Below are 18,107 nucleotides of genomic sequence, written 5' to 3'. Positions count from 1 at the left end.
TTTTCAGGTAAAGAAATGAAGGCTCAGAAAAGTAACTTGCCTAGAGAGACAACAGCCAGTAAGAGGTAAAGTAAGATTTCCAAAGAATTTCTCTGCTCTGTCTCTGCCAACACCACCCTGGTTTAGACCTTCGTTAACTCTCACCTAAACTGTTCCCTTGGGGTGCCTGGGTGGCTCAGTGGGCTAAGTGTCTGACTTCGGCCCAGGTCATGATCTCACAGTTTGTAAGTTCAAGCCCCACAATAGGCTCTGTGCGGACAGTGCAGAGCCTGCTTGGGATTCTGTCTCCCTCTCTCTCTCTCTGCCCCACCCCTGCGTGCGTGCGCTTTCTCTCTCTCTCTCTCTCTCTCTCTCTCTCTCTCTCTCTCTCAGTAAATAAATAAAGTTAAAAAAAGAAATAGAGGCGCCTGGGTTACTTAGTCGGTTGGGCATCCGACTTTGGCTCAGGTCATGATCTCACGGCTCATGGGTTCGAGCCCTGTGGCCTGCTCTGCACTGACAGCTCAGAGCCTGGAGCCTGCTTGGAATTTTGTGTGTCTCTCTCTCTCTGCTCTTCCTCCACTTGTGCTTTGTCTCTCTCTCTCACAAATAAGCAAACATAATAAAAAATAATAAAATTAACTGTTGCCTTAGCCTCCCTCTGGCCTCCCTTTCTCTATCAGTCCTCTTAAATATATAAACCTAAAGATCTTACAAATCTTAAAACTTGTATCCCTGCCAGAGTGGTCTGCTCAAAATGCAAATTTCACTTTTTACTTTTATAATTCTGAATTATTTGACTTTTTAAAAGTTAAGTCTGTGGGGCGCCTGGGTGGCTTGGTCGGTTAAGCGTCCGACTTCGGCTCAGGTCATGATCTCACAGTCCGGGAGTTCGAGCCCCGCGTCGGGCTCTCTGCTGACAGCTCAGAGCCTGGAGCCTGTTTCGGATTCTGTGTCTCCCTCTCTCTCTGCCCCTCCCCTGTTCATGCTCTGTCTCTCTCTGTCTCAAAAATAAATAAACGTTAAAAAAAAAAATTAAAAAAAATAAAATAAAATAAAAATAAAAAAATAAAATAAAAGTTAAGTCTGTGTTAACTTTTGCAATTTAAAAGTTTTTTGTTTTTTGTTTTTTTAATGTCTGTTTATTTTGAGAGAGAGCAGAGAAAGGGCAGAGAAAGAGAATCCCAAACAGGCTCCACACTCATCATGAAGCCTAACACAGAGCTCCATCTCATGACCATGAGATCACGACCTGAGACGAAATCAAGAGTCAGATGCTTAACCATCTGAGCCACCCAGGTGCCCCAAAAGTGTTTTAAAAATAAGAGTACAAGGGTGCCTGGGTGGCTCAGTCGATTAAACGTCCAACTCTTGGTTTCGGCCTATGTCATGATCCCACAGATTATGATAATGAGCCCTGAGCTGTTGAGATCGAGCCCTGAGGAATCTGCTTAAGATTCTCTCTCTCCCTCTCCCTATCCCCTTCCCTGCTCCCCTACTCGAATGAATGAATGAACAAAAAATAAATGTATACATACATACGTACGTACGTACATATGTACGTACATAAGAGTGCAAATGTTAGAAATCTCCCCTGTTCCTCACTGTGGAATTGTTTAAGTTTCTTGGCCTGGCATTCAAGACTTTTCAAGACCCGCCTTCCTTTCAAATCTCATTTTCTGCCATCCATCTTCTCCCGTTTTATAATCCTTTTATTTTTTATTTTATTAAAAAAAATTTTAATATTTATTTTTGAAGGAAAGAGAGAGCATGAGAAGGGGAGGAGCAGAGAGAGAAAGGGAGACACAAAATCGGAAGCAGACTCCAGGCTCTGAGCTGTCAGCACAGAGCAGGACGCAGGGCTTGAACTCACAAACCATGAGATCATGATCTGAACTGAAGTCGGACACATGCCCAACCGACTGAGCCACCCAGGCACCCCTCCCATTTTATAATCTTTTTAAAAGATTTTTTTTTTTAATGAGAAAGAAGGAAAAGAGGGGGGAAAAGGAAGGAAGAATGATTTATCACTTATAGTATTTGTGAGAGAGATCATACTCTCATACTTGCATGCGATGCCCTTGCTGTTTCCTGCCTGGAGTACCCTCACCATCCTTGCAGCTGCTCTTGCAAGGCCTAGCTCAAGGATCTCTTCTAGGTTGGACTAAGTGCTCCTCTGAGCTACATCATTACTTGCCACATTGTGTTGAAACTTTTCTGTATCTCTTATACTAAATTAAAAGTTCTCTGAAGGCAGAAATCACGTCTTGTTTATCCTTGAACCCCAGTGTTTTATCTTGTGTAGAATCTGGCACCCAGTAGAAGCTCCGTAAATGTTTGTTGAATGATGCGTGCCTGTGTTCTCTCCACCATTCCATGCTGTCAGTGCACAGAGAACACAGGGAAGGAAGTAGTACTCTGTATGGGGATTCAGTGCATGGTGTGGGGGCATAGGGAGAGTTAGGGAATGCTTCTTAGAAGAGGGTAGATTCACACCAGGCCTCCAAAGATGACTAGTATTTCATCTAGCAGAGAGCGGCACAGGGACAAGTTCATATGTACTTCATAGTCATGACCTTGTCTTCGTGTGCTGTAGCCCGAAGTTCTTGGCCTAGTAGGCAAAGTGTGATTATGGAGTGGATAAGGCATAAAATTAAAAATTCCACAGCCTTGGATTGCTGCATGATAGCATATCCAGAATTTTTATTTTCCCTCAGTGCAGAGAGATTGGCATTGCACATACTAGGTTGCCATATCTTAGGAGATATAGGCACAGCCCAGCCAGCCTGCACTTTTGAATTAGTATCCTGACCACCTGGTAGAATGGAACCCCCACTTGGGTCATTAAGAAATCATGCTATGATACTGGGTTTTCTGAGCATACTGGGGCCATGCCCCTGGGGGCTCCAAGACTCCCACTCAGACTTCAACAAGAGCAACTTCACAGTTTTAAAAATCAGTTTTACCTGTTCATTTCCACATAGGCTTTCATTTGAAGAGTTCTGCTAAGGAAAAAAATAAATTAAAGACTGCTTCTGGATTCTTTTTTGCAAAATGTGTTTGATAACTATTATGAATGTCCTGATGTGATAATGGGTGTATCTTGGTAATCTGAATGAAATTTAACTCTGTACAAGGCACTTTGGTTTTCTCCTATATAAGTATCACACTTCTGTTTTCAGAGATTGGAGTAGTTTTTAGTACTTGAAGAATAGGGGCTATCATATTACTGACTGGAATTATATCTTAAATTTCTTGTAAGTGTAAAATAGGATATTTAGATACACTCTTGAAAGTCATCTGATGTGGTTGAGCGGTATAAGGGAGAATTTCGTTGTAACAACTTACATTTTTAGCTTGTTTAATCCTATGACAGTTTAGTAAGGTTGATACAGTTATCCCCATTTTACAGATGAGGAAACTGAGGCTGAGACATTGTGACTTGCTGAAGAGTACACAGGTATAAATAGAAAGAACTGAGACTTAAATCCAGACTTTTCTGATTGAAGTCTGCTGCTTTTTCCATACATCATCTTGTAGTTCTGAGTAGGCCCAGGGCCTGAGGGGATGATGTGACAGTGGGGAAACCTTCACACCACCTCACTCCCTCTTCAAGCAGCATTCTCAACGTTAGCATGTTTATATGTTGGGGGTAAGATTTTATCTTGAAAATCACTGTGCCACATTCAGCCACTACTCACGTTACCACTACTCCCTTCACTGAGGAACAGAAAATCCTGGGTACTCTCTTGGTGACCTAAGGGTGGGTTGATTTGGGGTTTTCTTTTCCTCCAGAATAGCTCATCGGTTGACTGGTTGATTGATTGATTGATTGATTGATTGAGGTTTTGTTTTGTTTGAACTAATCTCCATGCCCAAGATGGTCTTGAACTCATGACCCCGAGATCAAGAGTCGCATACTCTGCCAACTAAGCCAGCCAGGTGCCCTGGTTAACAGATATTTTTGAGCCTGGTCTATTTTCCACACATAATGCTGCATGTTTCTCTGCTTTAGCTTTCCAATCAGTTTTCCATTACCTGGTTGAGCATGATGCAGTATGGTCTTTATAGGACTTAGCTGTATTATGGACAGGGATCAGATAGGATCCTCTGCCAATTTGTGTTCTTTGAGCCCAGGAGCTTCCCATGGTTGTTTAAGTCGCAAAATCGTTCAGTGTGCAAAGACTTGTTCCTTCTTGATTAGAAACTCCTTATCGACTAAATTTACCAGCAATTCAAAATATGCTGTTGATTGGTCTTATCCTTACTCTCCAGGTTACACTGGGAAGGTGAGCTGTAGTTAGTTCACCCTGAAGGTGCAGTTTTGGCCTTTTGACTAATATTTTTCCCCTCAAGTGTGGACTAAGCATACATGTAGTTTCAAAGCTAAGAATCAGAGCCTACTTAAAATAGTTCTCAATAGTTTTTTTGGTTGGGCACAGTGACTTCTGCCTACCTTCACCTTGCAAGTTAAGAAACTCAGATGATATATTTATTCATATGTACCACTTTTCATTCCTAGCAAGAATGTGCTTTGTGGCTTAGAATGACAATATGGAGGTAGTGTCAAATTGCTGTTCGGTTTCTTTGGCTGCAAATTCTCCTTGCATTCCAGGGTTGAAAGTACGAACTCTTTTCTTTTTCTAAAAAAATAAGATATTGCAGAAAGAGACCAGTGGTATGTTGGTTTTCAGGGAGGGCTTGAAAGTTTCAGCTTTTCACTTCTTCCTTGAGATGTAAATTTGAAGGATTATAACCTAAAGCAAAGACTTCCAAAGTTGTGTGTTATAAAACATAAGATAACCTTCTCACCCATTAGAAGAAGTTATAAGTCTGTGCTGTGAATTGTTGATAAGTTCAAGGCCCCTCGAAGATACCACAACTCATCATGGTTGTTGAATGTACTTTGGAGGCTCCATTGAGGATGTAATTTCTTATTTTTCATGTTAATGGTAGACACCTACAAGGTCCTTGTAACTCCCAGTCTGTTTCCCAGAACCATTTTACAAGGTGCTTTTACCAAGCAGCAAGGGGGTAAGGGCTGTAGGCATATGTCTACATATTGTCTGCTCTTCCAGGATTAATTTTTTGTATTGCACCTTTTGGTATTATTCATCCTGCATTGAGTTCGTGACTGTTCAGAGTTTGCCAAGAAGACTATTAGAGAACATAAGCAGACTGCTCAAACTATGGACTGCTCAAACTCTGTATCTATCTATGAAGAGCAAGCATCTGCATGTAACCCAAACCATCTTAGGGGGTGTGTGCGTGTGTTGGGGAGGTGGGGAGTAAAATCTATAGTAGCCAGTTTTTCTAACCATTTATGTCATTTTTATGCACTAGTGACTTGGTTTCTTTGCTCTTTCAGGTAAATATGCAGAGGACATTGTTGGAGAGCTCTTTACTCAGGCAAATACCTTTGCCTCTCGGGTAAGCTCCCTTGCTGAGAGGGTCGACCGCCTACAAGTTAAAGTCACTCAGCTGGATCCCAAGGAAGAAGAAGGTAAGGAAGCTGAGCTCAGCATTTGCAGGCTTTGCTGAGCAGTTTCTTAGAGTTTTTTTTTTCCTGATTTATAAAAAAGTAAAGGAAAAAATCACAGAGACCTATGGAGTTCTGCTTTGAAATGACACAAGCCTGGGTGGTGTAAAGAAACCTTTTTAGCTCTACCACACCCCCACACACTCCCTCTCTCCCATTCCCCCAATTCTTGCTCAAATGCCCCCTCCCCCAGTCGTATTTTGTTACCATAAAAGTACTTGGAAGATTCATTCCTCCCAAGGAGAGGCCTGCTAGATCTGGCCACATAGTAAACCTTTGTGTTGCCTCATTTTGTTCAGTCGTGAAATGGCTGGGCTGCTGACAGCCTTGTGGGGCTTCCCCAGAGGGGGAGGAAAAAAAACCTGGCTGCAGACAGCCGCAGCCAAGAAACGCAGCAGCTGAGGCCTCTCAGACTGGTGTGACTCAGTGTTTGCTCAAATAGCCTGTCGTCCATTTTCTAATGCCTTCCATCTTCTCTCAGTGTCACTGCAAGGAATCAACACCCGAAAGGCCTTCAGAAGCTCTACCATTCAAGACCAGAAGCTTTTCGACAGAAACTCTCTCCCAGTACCTGTCTTAGAAACATATAACACCTGTGATACTCCTCCACCTCTCAACAATCTTACCCCCTACAGGTAACCTGGCTAGTTCCTCCCTTTTTCAACCTGTGGTTAACAGCACTAGAGTGTCTTTTTATTTAAAGATGTTTACATCAGAGGATTGTATCAAAAAGCTTACTACCTACCCCAGAGTTGTTTGTGGCAGCAGAAGCTAATATTTACCATATAAACACTTGTCACTTATTATTGTTTGGTTTCTGAAATTCATAGTAAATATAATATGTATTGAAAGTTTGCCATAACATTGCATGCTGCAGAGTTTAATTTGGTGTAAGCCAGGTCCATCTTGGATTCTGTCCAAGGAATTTAGTTATTATAGAACCAAAAGGACTTTGTTACAAGGCAGTCCTAGAGCATGCATCCCAGGGGCAGCATTCTAGCAAGGCTCCCACTTACTCAGAAACCACTAGATTACCAGATGTTTGGGTGTGTTAGTGGGGCTAGCTTTGTGGACTGGCTGCTCTGGGCCCTGAGGGTCCTTCAGAGCTTAAGGAATAATTGGTATCCTTCCAAATGAGTGTCTTTACTTTGTTTAGAACATCCTTTCGACACTCCCCTCTGCAAAGACCTATGCTGCTGCAGCTAAACTTGAGAAAGAAGGTAGCCTTATAGACAGCTTAAAGCCCTTCCCCCCTCCAGTGGTCTGTAGTGTGATCATCCTGCAAAAAAAACACTGAGCAGGGGCAGAAAGCGAATATTTATCTTGCTTGTATCCATAAATATCTTTGGAACAGGTAAAAAGTAATTACAGATAGCTGGAGGCAGATGTCTTCTGTGAGACATGGGTATACTGCAAAGTAGAATGTGTGTGTGAAACTCAAGGACACCCACCTGATCCAGGGAGCCTGGAATAGGAGCATGGTAGCTATTCACACAGGATAAAAGTACATAGCATCTATCCTGCATTATTACTGCGTAAAATTATGTTTGCACCTTGGCTTTCAAAGGGGCTAGCTGGCAGAGCAGGGCAGAGATTTGACTCTGTAGCCTCCATCATTTATCAAGTTGGATTTGGGCAGAGGGGTTTCAGGGCAAGAAGGGAGTGTACACCTGATATTGAAGGGAGTATGACATACGACAAAGGGCTTGTGTGATAGGATAGGGTAAACAAATGATATTAAGACAAGTTTATTTTCCAGTTAATGGTATTTTCTTACTTATCATTCTCCTCTCAATTATCTAGATTTGGCCTAACAGAAATGAGCAATGGTGTAGCTAACTCAGAATAAGATTTAATATAAAAATCATTAGTGTTTGATTTGGAAATGCTTTCTGTGTGTTGTGACAGGATTGGAGGCCAGGGAATGGAATTGCTTTTCTAATTCTTTCTAGTTTAGAATAGTGCTAAAATAAATGTCCACCCCTACCTAGCACATACTTTTTAGAAAGTGAGAGAGACTTAGTCATGCCAAAGTGCAGGATTCCAACCAGGAACATCAAGTCTGGCAGGTAACCCTTACATGGACACTCAGTAGCTCTCTCTGTACTTCTGTCACAGCCACTAAAAGATGGTAATTCAATCTTATCATAAAACAGCTGGCCATGTGTTTTCACTGGGGCCCCCTTGTGGTTGGGGGGTTGGGTGGGGGGTGCTGAGCTATTCTAGAAGGGAGCAAGAAGGTGGATTGCTGTGGTTACCTGTTTTTACAGAGGAATAACAGCTGCACACATAAATGCTTTCATGTGTATATATGTATACATAATGTACACATGTGAACCTGCACATATGTGCATAGGTTTCATGTGGGTGGGAAGCCACTAATGCTTCCTAGAGAGTGCTGGGGAATTGGTGGGGGAAGGGGAACCAATGGCAGAAATCCCCTCTGGTGTGCCAGGATATCAGGATGTCCTCAGGGGGATGTCTGTAGCCATGCAGATCATTAGAAATAATCAGGATCCCTGCTGCTCTAGCCCATTCTTGCCCTGACCATGCAAATTCCTCTATCAGGAATTGAAAGTAAGGCTAAGTTTCTTAAAAAGCCAGATAAATAAAGAGGCGCCATTCAGGGGGCATTGGAATGCTGGTGTGGAAGAGGAAATATGCAGTCGATTTGAATGACTTCTTGATTCCTCAGTGTAAAAACTGCTAACTGGTAGGTATTTGGAATATTGGATTTGGTTGGGAGCTCATCTGTCTACTGACAGCTACTTGTCTTCATTTCTATCCCAGGGACGATGGGAAAGAGGCACTCAAATTCTACACAGACCCTTCGTACTTCTTTGATCTTTGGAAGGAGAAGATGCTGCAGGACACCAAGGATATCATGAAAGAGAAGAGAAAGCATAGGGTGAGGGGAAAGGGGCCTCTGTTCTACACATCAGTAGGCACGATTGTGGAGGGGGGATAAAAAGGAAGCCAGTCTTATATGAAGTAATCATTCCAAGTGGCTGCTTGCTTGGATGCCAGGTGAAACTCTTTAAAAAATGTGTCCACTCCAAGCACAACCAAGATGAAAGTATAAATCACACCAAAAATGTGTTTGTTCCCCCTAGCGCTATTAACAATTGAGTATATTCAGGCTGAGTTTTAGAAATTGACTTTTCTATTCACCATTTATTTCTCTTGCAATTTGCACCTGACTCTGCTGGACACTCAAGCTAGGCTAGTCCCTTCCCCGCCAGTTTTGCAGCTCATTTCTCAGAGATCAGCACAGGGCCCTACAGTGTTTGATTTACAAACAGGAACAGTTTAACACCTTCACTACTGGTTCGGTAGGGCGGGGTGAAGGCATAGACTTAGTTTTGGGAGGTGCTCCCTTCCCCTAGACCTCCAGTGATGCGTGTAAGCATATGACCTACCGGTGGCAACCTCACAATCCCATTAGCATGTCTGCCGGGAGGCCCAAGAGAGCGCCAGGGGCTAGTGCAGCTGCACAGGCCGAGGAATTCTGCCTTGGTTGTTTTATTTTGTTTTGTTAACTATTTCCTTATATCTGTCCCAGATATTTACGGCTGTTATTACTCCTCATCTCTGTTGACTGACCTTTGTGGCAGAGCGAGTAACAAATAGCTTTTTTACTAACCTCCTAACAATTAGAGCTGCTCAGAAACATCAGTGAGCTACCCAAAGAGGTAGTGAGTTTCCCATCTGTAGAGGTGTCTGAGTGTGGGATTGAGTGAAAGTGTTTGACTTTGGGAGGTGGTTTGGACTAGATGACTCTAGGTCATTCCCAAACGAGCAATTCTATAAATTCTCTAGTTACCGTGTGTTGTCCAGGCAAATCATCTCTTTGCATCCATGAAACCTGGTGGAATTTTAATGAACTTTGGAAAATGTTTTACAAAGGCTTTTCTGTTTCTTATCCTTATAGAAAGAAAAGAAAGATAATCCAAATCGAGGGAATGTAAATCCACGTAAAATCAAGACACGTAAGGAAGAGTGGGAGAAAATGAAGATGGGACAAGAATTTGTGGAATCCAAAGAAAAGCTGGGGCCTTCTGGGTAGGTGATGCTTTCGTCCTATTGGTAGCATTCTTTGAAGGGCCTGGGGACCTGGGGGCAACAGCCTAACAGCTCTGGTGTGACACCTTTCACACCCCTCTGAAGTCTGGCCGTGTGGCATAGATCATACCACTATTAATCAGCTACCTTAAAGCGCATCCATCTGGTGATTAAAATTTGCTAAATAAATCAAGAGATGCAGCAGTTTAAATGAAGTGACTGTAGTAGTCTGGAAAAGAAAACCCATGGCTTCTAGTGCCCTTGCTCTGCCAGACACTAGTATGTCTGTGGGCCTCAAAGAAAAGACTGGAAAGAGAAGAAAAGTGGTCTTGGGAGCCCTTTGCCTCCACAGCTTTGATTTGAAGGTCGTGCCTAAGGGCTGGGCATTTCACAGGAGCGGAGAGGGCCAGGCAGAGGATTTGTGCACATCACCAAAGCAACTTTTCAGTCAGCCTTTGTCAGTCTCGGGAGAGAGGCTGGCCAAGGGACTGAAAGCAGACCTCAGAGACAGTGTGGGAAAGGTCGCTTGGCCAGTATTGAGGCTATATATCTCCATGGGGAAATAGTAGATGTCAGTCTGACCCATTTCCCAATACCAAATCACACTGGAGGTTTAAAAGGAAAAAAATGGTTTTAGAGCTTGGTTTGATGCTTATCCTGATGTCCGACCTGTGTGACATTCAAAGCCAAGTTACCACGACTGCTTGGCATGAATGTTGCCCTGGTTTTTCCTCTAAATACATTGCATCCTGGCTGTCGGAGAACGATGCCAGCCCATGCCGGGTGTCTAGGAATGATAAAAGGAAAGAGTTGAGTTGTTCTTGCTTTTAGGAATAACTCTACCATGAAAATCTTGACTTTTGAAAATCTTGACACTTCTGACACTTGTTCTTCCTGGATTAAGAGATTTGTTTTAAAGAGTGACGAAGGTGGTGCGAGAAAAAATGAACCTTTCTACAGGGAGATCAGCCCTGAGGGCACCTTCCTTACCTTCAACTCCAAGTAAAAGGGGCCATTTTGTTCCATGGTCCCATCTTGTTCAGTCAGGCCTTGTCTCAGGTTCTGGGACTCTAAGGCCAGAATCTTGCACGTTCAGAATGCCAACTATTACGTGTTGTTTTTTGTTGTTTTTGTGGGTGTGGAATGGGGCTGGTGAAAACAAGGACTTTGCCTCCCATTTTCCTCTTGTCCAAGAAGTTTGGGATCAGGCCACATGGCTGGCCTACCTGGATATGCTTGTTGGGGAACCTATAAAGAGATGTGCCAAGCCTACAGGGGTCCGGGCTTTGGGGATTTTCTGCATCAGAGCATCATTTGATTTGTTAGTTCTCTTCAACTCTCTTCTCCTGGAGTCTGTTTGCAATGAGTTCTTTAGAACCCAACAGTGGTGGAGAGAAGGGGGAGGTGGAGCGGAACCAACCATATTTTGCTAGCTGCTAGTTGGTGTATTTATGCTCATTTGGAGGTTTGTTGTTCACCCAAGGCCCAGTGCTCTGGGGGACAGGTTTTCATGAGGCGCAGGCCCTAGCACCTTACTTAAATTGGCAGCTTGTTGTGTTGGATAAGAGACCTGGCAGGGAGACCGAGTCTAGCTACCACACAGCAACTTGCATTTGTCCTCAGCTTGGTTTTGCAATCAAATGCCTCCTTGGCCTTTGAGTACTCCAGAGGCTTGCTGACCTCCAAACGAGGCTGTGTGCCAGTCACGTGTTTACAGCTCACTAGCCTTGGGGCTTGGCTTTGCCCTTTGCCACAAGATAGACTTTGGGATTTGGGTATAGGCTGCTCTTAACATTTGGGAGAGAATTTAAAACAACTGCTGGGTTTGCCAAAGCCAACCAGCACTGGGAAAGGAACGGCATGGTTTTGATTATCTGGGTTGGGAGACATTTAACAATAGAATTTAGTCCTAAATTTTAATCCAGAATTTAGTCCTAAAATTAAATTTCAGAATTTTATGTGGAATTTTATTCTTTCTTTCTTCCTAATAGCTTTTGTATCAAATGCATTTTTGTGGAGTCGCTTAAAAAAGCATGAGCGTATCACTCACACTTTTTAAATGACTGTTTCGGCATTGGGTTCATTGGCAGGTATCCGCCCACCTTGGTGTACCAGAATGGCAGTATTGGCTCCGTTGAAAATATGGATGGAAGCAGCTACCCACCACCACCGCAGTCAGATTCCACTTCTCCACCTTCTCCTTCCTTCTCTGAGGACAGCTTGCCTCCCCCACCCGTAGAGTTCAGGTAAATGATGCTATCTCTTCTGTCTACTTTGAGTGGTTACATACTCAAGAACAAAATATGTGTTCCTTAGGGTGCCTGAACAGGCTCAGTCTGTAGAGCATGCAACTCTTGATCTCGGGGTTGTGAATTTGAGCCCCATCTTGGGTATAGAGATTACTTTAAAAAATAACATCTTGGGGCACCTGGGTAGCTCTGTCAGTTAAGCGTCTGACTTCGGCTCAGGTCACGATCTCACGGTTTGTGAGTTTGAGCTCTGCGTCAGGCTCTGTGCTAAGAGTCTGTGTCTCCCCTCTCTCTTCCCCTCCCATGCTCATGCTCTGTCTCTCTCTGTCTCTCAAAAATAAATAAATGTTAAAAAAAAGTTTTTTTAATAAAAAAAAAATAATAAAATCTTAAAAAAAAAAAAAAAAGACGACGAGGGATGCCTAGGTGGCTCAGTCAGTTAAGTATCTGACTCTTGGTTTCGGGTTAGGTCATAATCTCACGGTTTGTGAGATCAAGTGCCACGTTGGGCTCTGTGCAGACAGCATAGAGTCTGCTTGGGATTCTTTCTCTCCTCTTTCTTTGCCCCTCCCTCTCTTGCTCATGTGTGCTCACTCGCTCTCTCAGAATAAACTTTTTTTTTTTTTTTTTTTTTTTTTTTTAAAGTACAAAATGTGTGTTCCAAATCCAGGCCAGGACCAGTAAAATAACTTCAGTGAAGTCTGTCTAGATAATAGAAATGATTAACATTTTTTTTTACGTGTTTGTTAGGTGCCAGGCATTATGCCAAACACCTTCTATGTTGCCTAATCCTCACAACAATCATCCTGAGCTAGGTACCCATTTTACAGATGAGTGAATGGTAAGGCACAAAGAGGTCAGTGAACTTACCTAAGGTTGCACAGCAGAGCCATGATTGGAAAGCAGGTCATTCTGTCTGCAGAGCCTATATTCTTAACTGTTTAGCTATACTGGAACAGATAGAGATCACCAACTTATCTTTTACTTTTTTTACTTAGCTTCAATTCAGTATGAGTTAAATGAGTGGCACATTCATTTCCCATGTCTGCTGACCCTCAGATCCTCATCCCTGTCAGGTTTTTCCACATGAACGCTGGAGGTACATTTGCCTAAATCTGTACCCTGCTCAGATTGGTCAGCTTGGCTTGGGTTTCCTGCCCTCACAAGATCTGGTGAATGACAGTAGCCTGAGGAATAGAGCCCAGTGAGTGGGTGTTGTTTTAGATTTCTTTTGCATGCCTTCTTGGTCCCCAGCTCTAGGATTAAACAGACTCTTCCTCCTAGAGAAGGGTTCAGGAGGGTGCCTTCCCTTGGAAAGCTGAAAGGTTTGAGGAGGACCTAAGAGATGACCTTGGCTAACCCTTACCTGGTAGAGGAATCCTAGTCTACTTCTTTCAAATAGTTATTCTCAATTTCTGCTTATATTCCTCTGTTGATGAAAGCTCATTACATTACCAGGCTGCCCCATTGCATTGTTGGTTTGTTCTGACCATTCTCAGGTTTTTCTTTCTATTTGAGCTAAAATGAAATAATAGTCAACTGAAATGAACCTAGGCTCGTAGATAAGCTTAATTAGAGGTGGATGTTCACATGCTGAGAGTGATGATGGGTCTCTTTCTGTGTCCTTTTAGCTGCCCCGTAGACAGCAACCAAAGAGGGTCCGGTTTAGCTGGACCCAAAAGATCCAGTGTGGTCAGCCCAAGCCATCCACCACCAGCGCCTCCTCTGGGCTCTCCTCCAGGCTCCAAACCCGGGTTTGCTCCACCACCTGCTCCTCCACCTCCACCTCCAGTGATGGGCGTTCCACCTCCACCACCGCCTGGAGGATTTGGGTCTCCGGGGACCCCACCACCACCTTCACCCCCATCTTTCCCACCTCACCCCAATTTTGCTGCCCCTCCGCCTCCTCCCCCACCGCCCGCAGCTGACTACCCGACTCTGCCACCACCTCCCTTGTCCCAACCAGTGATAGGCGCACCTCCTCCTCCCCCTCCTCCCCCTCCTCCGGGGCCCCCTCCTCTCCCTTTCAGTGGTGTGGATGACCAGCCTGTTGCACCCCCACCACTTGCCGATGCCACCAAGCCTAAGTCCTCCTTGCCTCCTGTGAGCGATGCCCGCAGTGACTTACTTTCAGCCATACGTCAAGGTAATTCCCAGTGCTGGGTCCGGGGCCATGAAGTCTTGTCTTTCTGCAGCCGGGATGACTGATTGGAGGGTGGGCTAGGGGTTCTGTGCCCTTCCCAGGAAATAGCTTTCATTAGGTGGGGAGGGATTGGGAGGGACCTCAGGCTTCAGATCAGCCTAAAGAAAGGCTTCGCTCTGAAAATAACAGAGATTTAGATTTCTTTCCACCTTGGTGTGAAGTAAAGGATTCTTGGGGCACCTGGTACTCTACCCAAGTCAGTAGAGCATCCGACTCTTGTTCCCAGGGTCGTTGAGTTTGAGTCCACGTTGGGTGTGGAGCCTATTAAAAAATTAAAAACTAGGGGCGCCTGGGTGGCTCAGCCGGTTAAGCGTCCGACTTCGGCTCAGATCATGATCTCACGGTCCGTGAGTTCGAGCCCCGCGTCGGGCTCTGTGCTGACCGCTCAGAGCCTGGAGCCTGTTTCAGATTCTGTGTCTCCCTCTCTCTCTCTGCCCCTCCCCTGTTCATGCTCTCTCTCTGTCTCAAAAATAAATAAATGTTAAAAAAAATTTTTTTTTTTTAATTAAAAACTAAAGGATTCTTAGGGTTCCTAGACTGTCTTAGAAGAGCATGTGACTCTTGATATATCGGGGTCGTGAAAATAAGTAATGTGTTCTTAACTTGGGGTCTTTGAACTCCTTGAAAATACATGCTTTGCATGTGTTTGCATTCATTTTGTGCCCCGGAAAAAAAAAAGCATCACTACTCCCTAGAAGGTACTTCTCTGGCCAGACTCCATCATGGCCCTCTCCTCCACTTTTGTGCCTTTCACATCCTTCTTTCCTTCTCTCTTTCCCCCTTTCTCACCCTGTCCTTCTCCCCTTTTTCTCCTATCCCCTCCCTCTTTGTCTCCTTCCCCACCTTTCTGTGCTCCCTCATCATCATCTGACCCTTGTGGAGCATTTATTCTCTTTCTGTCAGAGGTCAGGTCTGGTCCCTAGGGGTTAGAGTGGTTTCTTCTGTGTGTGAGCCTCCTGGAACTGAAGGATTGTCTGGAGGAGACAAGTTGGGGCAGCTGAGCTCCGTGATAATCGATGAGCTGAGCAGACTGAGTGCCCACTTGGTGCGGTATGGTGGCCACTCCCCACTCAGAGCCTCTTGAGGAGTACCGGCCTCACCAGCCTGACGGCACGGAAACTGGAAAGGATGGCAGCCTTCCTCTCCAACATGCCTACAGCACTAGGGCCAGAATCGTATAAACCCTCATTGTCTTTTCTTGCTTCCCCCTTTCTCTCTTTGCTCTTCCAGAGGATTTTTTTTCTTCCCCCTTTCCCCATACTTCACCCACCAGTAGCCACTCCCCCTTCCTCAGTCCTGTGTGGATTCTGAGACCTACTCACCTTCTGAACCCTTCTTTCTCTCCTTCTTTCTCTCTCTCTCTCTCACCAGGCTTTCAGCTGCGAAAGGTTGAGGAGCAGCAGGAACAAGAGAAGCGGGATGTTGTGGGCAACGACGTGGCCACCATCTTGTCACGTCGAATTGCTGTGGAGTACAGTGACTCGGAAGATGATTCCTCTGAGTTTGACGAGGACGACTGGTCGGATTAACTCTTTCTGCCTGCTCTCCCACCTCCTTTTTCTTTCCTGCTGCTGCCTTCTTTGATGCCTATCCCAACAGTCCAATGGGGGGAAAGAGGGAGGAAAAAACAATTTCAAGGGGCCAAAGCCTTTTCTGAAGCAACCAAAGATATATCCAAGTGCTTCCTCCAAATCAACATATATTTTCCCGTCTCCCCATAGTCAGGCCCCGTGGGGCTCCTGAGGTTCAGTAGCTGAGATGTTCCCTCTTCCCTTCAAGTGACTGTTGCATATTGAAGAGAAGGAAAAACTCCAGAGCAGATCCCTTTGATTGGGCTTAGATTGGAGTTGGTGCCTTCCCCTAGGAGCCATTTTCAACTGTGGTCTTCTTCCAGAATCCTTACCCTCACCCTTTGAATAATACGAGCCATCTTCTGGTCCTAATGCCTGCATGGACATGGCCAGCCCCTTTTCCCATGCACTGAGAGGGCAGAGCAGGCCACACGTCCTAGCAGCCAGACTGCCTGACACACCTTTTTGCCCTGGTGAGCAGGGTGAGCTACCTTTTGCTAAGCTATCTCTATGTCTGGATGCCCTTTATGCTAGGAGCCATCAGGCCCTAAGGAGCATCTCCCCATCTGCCCAGAAATTGTACCTTTCTAAAGGCTGAAGTTTTTGCCTCCCTCCCAGGCTCCCTCTCCAGAGGGTGGTGTCCAGGTGTCCCTTAAATGTCCCTCCCTCACTACCAGGTGCGTTAGGCACCACAGCCCAGCTCAGACCTCTAATATCCATGACCAAACTGGCCCCAACACACTGGTGTGTGGACCTCTGCCAGCTGTCAGGAATCAAGCTTAGAGACTCAGAGCTGCGGGACTGAAAGAATGGTAAACTCCTTGAATCCTGCCCTCTTGATGATGCTGAAATCTGGACACGGGAAATGACTTGCTCTAGGTCACACAGATGATTGGTGACAGAACTGGAGCCCAGAGTTCCTCATTCCAAGTCACCTGTGTCTTCTGGAACCAGGTAGGGGTTCCAGACTTGCTGGAGTCTAGGCAGAGCAGTCTTGGCTCTGTGCTACTCCAGACCTTACCCCATAGGTGGGGGTCCCAGTAGGAGGGCTCAGAGCCAGTGCCAGGCCTGTCAGTGCTGCTCAGACCCTTATAGCCTGTCTTACAATTCTTTGCTTCCCCTTTACTATCACCATTGAACCACATGGCCTTGGGAGCCATCCTTCTGGGGGACCAGAGGTAGTGAGAGAAGGAAGGGGGTAGGCAGCTTTGACAGGTGCTGTTTTCAATTCCTCTGCAACTCGTCCCCTTTTTATTTCCCCAATTTAAGCATAGGTTCTGCCAGCTGTAGAAACTTCAGTCCCTCAGGCTGGCGGCTGCCGCAGGTAGCTGCCTAGGGGGGCCTGGCAGCCGTGAGGAGGGCTGAAAGGCAGAGGGGCTCTGGGTCTTGTTTCCAGCTCCCTCCTCACTGCGTGCAGTGATGTTCCCTCCCTCGCTCCCCCTCTTTCCAGAGCTAATACACAGGTGCTATTATTAAAAAAAAAAACTGGTCAGCTTTGGCCAACAGTGAGGTTTCTTCTCTTCTGCCCTAACTATTGTGTAGCCTCTTATGCTGAAACCGGCTTCTCCTGGCTTCTCCAGCTTTCAGAGCCCTGAAACAAAGAGAAACAGGATCTGTCTCTACCCAGCACAGCAAATGGTTGTAGTAATTGCCAAAGCCCTCATAAACCCCTCCGGCTTGAGGAGAGTGTGTAATCACGGGTACTACCGCTGTGCCCTGGCTGGATGCTCCCCCTCTGCCTTCTTTCCTTGAACTCTGGCGTGGTGACTGAGCCAGTAGGGACCAGCATGCCCTCCTGCTGGGGCCGCTCCAGAATATACCCTCCTCGCCCTCCCCAGATCAGGTGTCTGCGGCACAGGTCTGGTACCCTGCTACAGTGCTGAGCATACCAAGCTGTGTGTGCCCCCGCCTTGCTTCCCTCCTTGCACTTTGGAAGCTGAAGGTGCTTTCTTCAGAACCCTAAAATGGCTGTTGAAGGTGCCCCTGGCTGCAGCCCAGCAGTGGCTGGAGAGGCAGGTGGAGGGCAGTGGTTCTCCCAAATAGGAGTCCTGGGGCCTGGCCAGGCCAGGGTTTGGGCCTAATGGCTTTGACTAAATTACCCCCATCCCCCTCCTTTCCGGAAAAGGGGGAGCCAGCGCCACTTGCTATCATTCTGCTCTGACCTTGAAGGGGGCGGTGTTGGCCTGGCTTCTGGAATGGACACAATCCGCCCTGGAAAGGGCTGGGGGCAGGAGCGGGGGTGGGGGGGTTGGGGGGGCACTGCCTGCGGAAGGTAGGATTAGATCATTAGCTCAGTGACCTCCTAGGGTTTCGATGTGCTGTGTTCTCATCCTACAGCTGGTTTGGTAATGATCTGCAAGTCCCGGAGAGCAACAGCACAGCTCTGCCTGACGCTCTCATTAAAATCTATGCAGCCAAGCTCTGTGCTTTGTAGCAGCCGGCCTTGCGAAGCCTCCTCAGCTCTGGGGGCTGGGGACCCAGTCAGCCGAGAGGCCCTCTGGGCT

General features: G+C 45.8%; 1 protein-coding gene across 2 annotated transcripts in view; it reads left to right on the top strand.

The window, feature by feature from the left end:
• WASF2 (WASP family member 2) overlaps nt 1-17,844 on the top strand; it is a 71,486-nt gene extending 53,642 nt beyond the window's left edge. For both annotated transcript variants that reach the window (XM_042995765.1, XM_015535705.2), the window contains exons 3-9: nt 5,348-5,482; nt 6,000-6,153; nt 8,309-8,426; nt 9,450-9,580; nt 11,671-11,826; nt 13,461-13,975; nt 15,404-17,844. In XM_042995765.1, the coding sequence (XP_042851699.1) occupies nt 5,348-5,482; nt 6,000-6,153; nt 8,309-8,426; nt 9,450-9,580; nt 11,671-11,826; nt 13,461-13,975; nt 15,404-15,561 (1,367 nt within the window). In that variant the 3' untranslated portion in view covers nt 15,562-17,844. The remainder of the gene's footprint in view (nt 1-5,347; nt 5,483-5,999; nt 6,154-8,308; nt 8,427-9,449; nt 9,581-11,670; nt 11,827-13,460; nt 13,976-15,403) is intronic.
• The last annotated feature ends 263 nt before the right edge of the window (nt 17,845-18,107 follow it).

This window comes from Panthera tigris, chromosome C1 (genome assembly GCF_018350195.1).
Source record: "Panthera tigris isolate Pti1 chromosome C1, P.tigris_Pti1_mat1.1, whole genome shotgun sequence".
In the NCBI taxonomy this organism is placed as follows: domain Eukaryota; kingdom Metazoa; phylum Chordata; class Mammalia; order Carnivora; family Felidae; genus Panthera; species Panthera tigris.
Note: the sequence above shows the minus strand (reverse complement) of the source record. Positions and strands in the feature narration are given on the sequence as shown.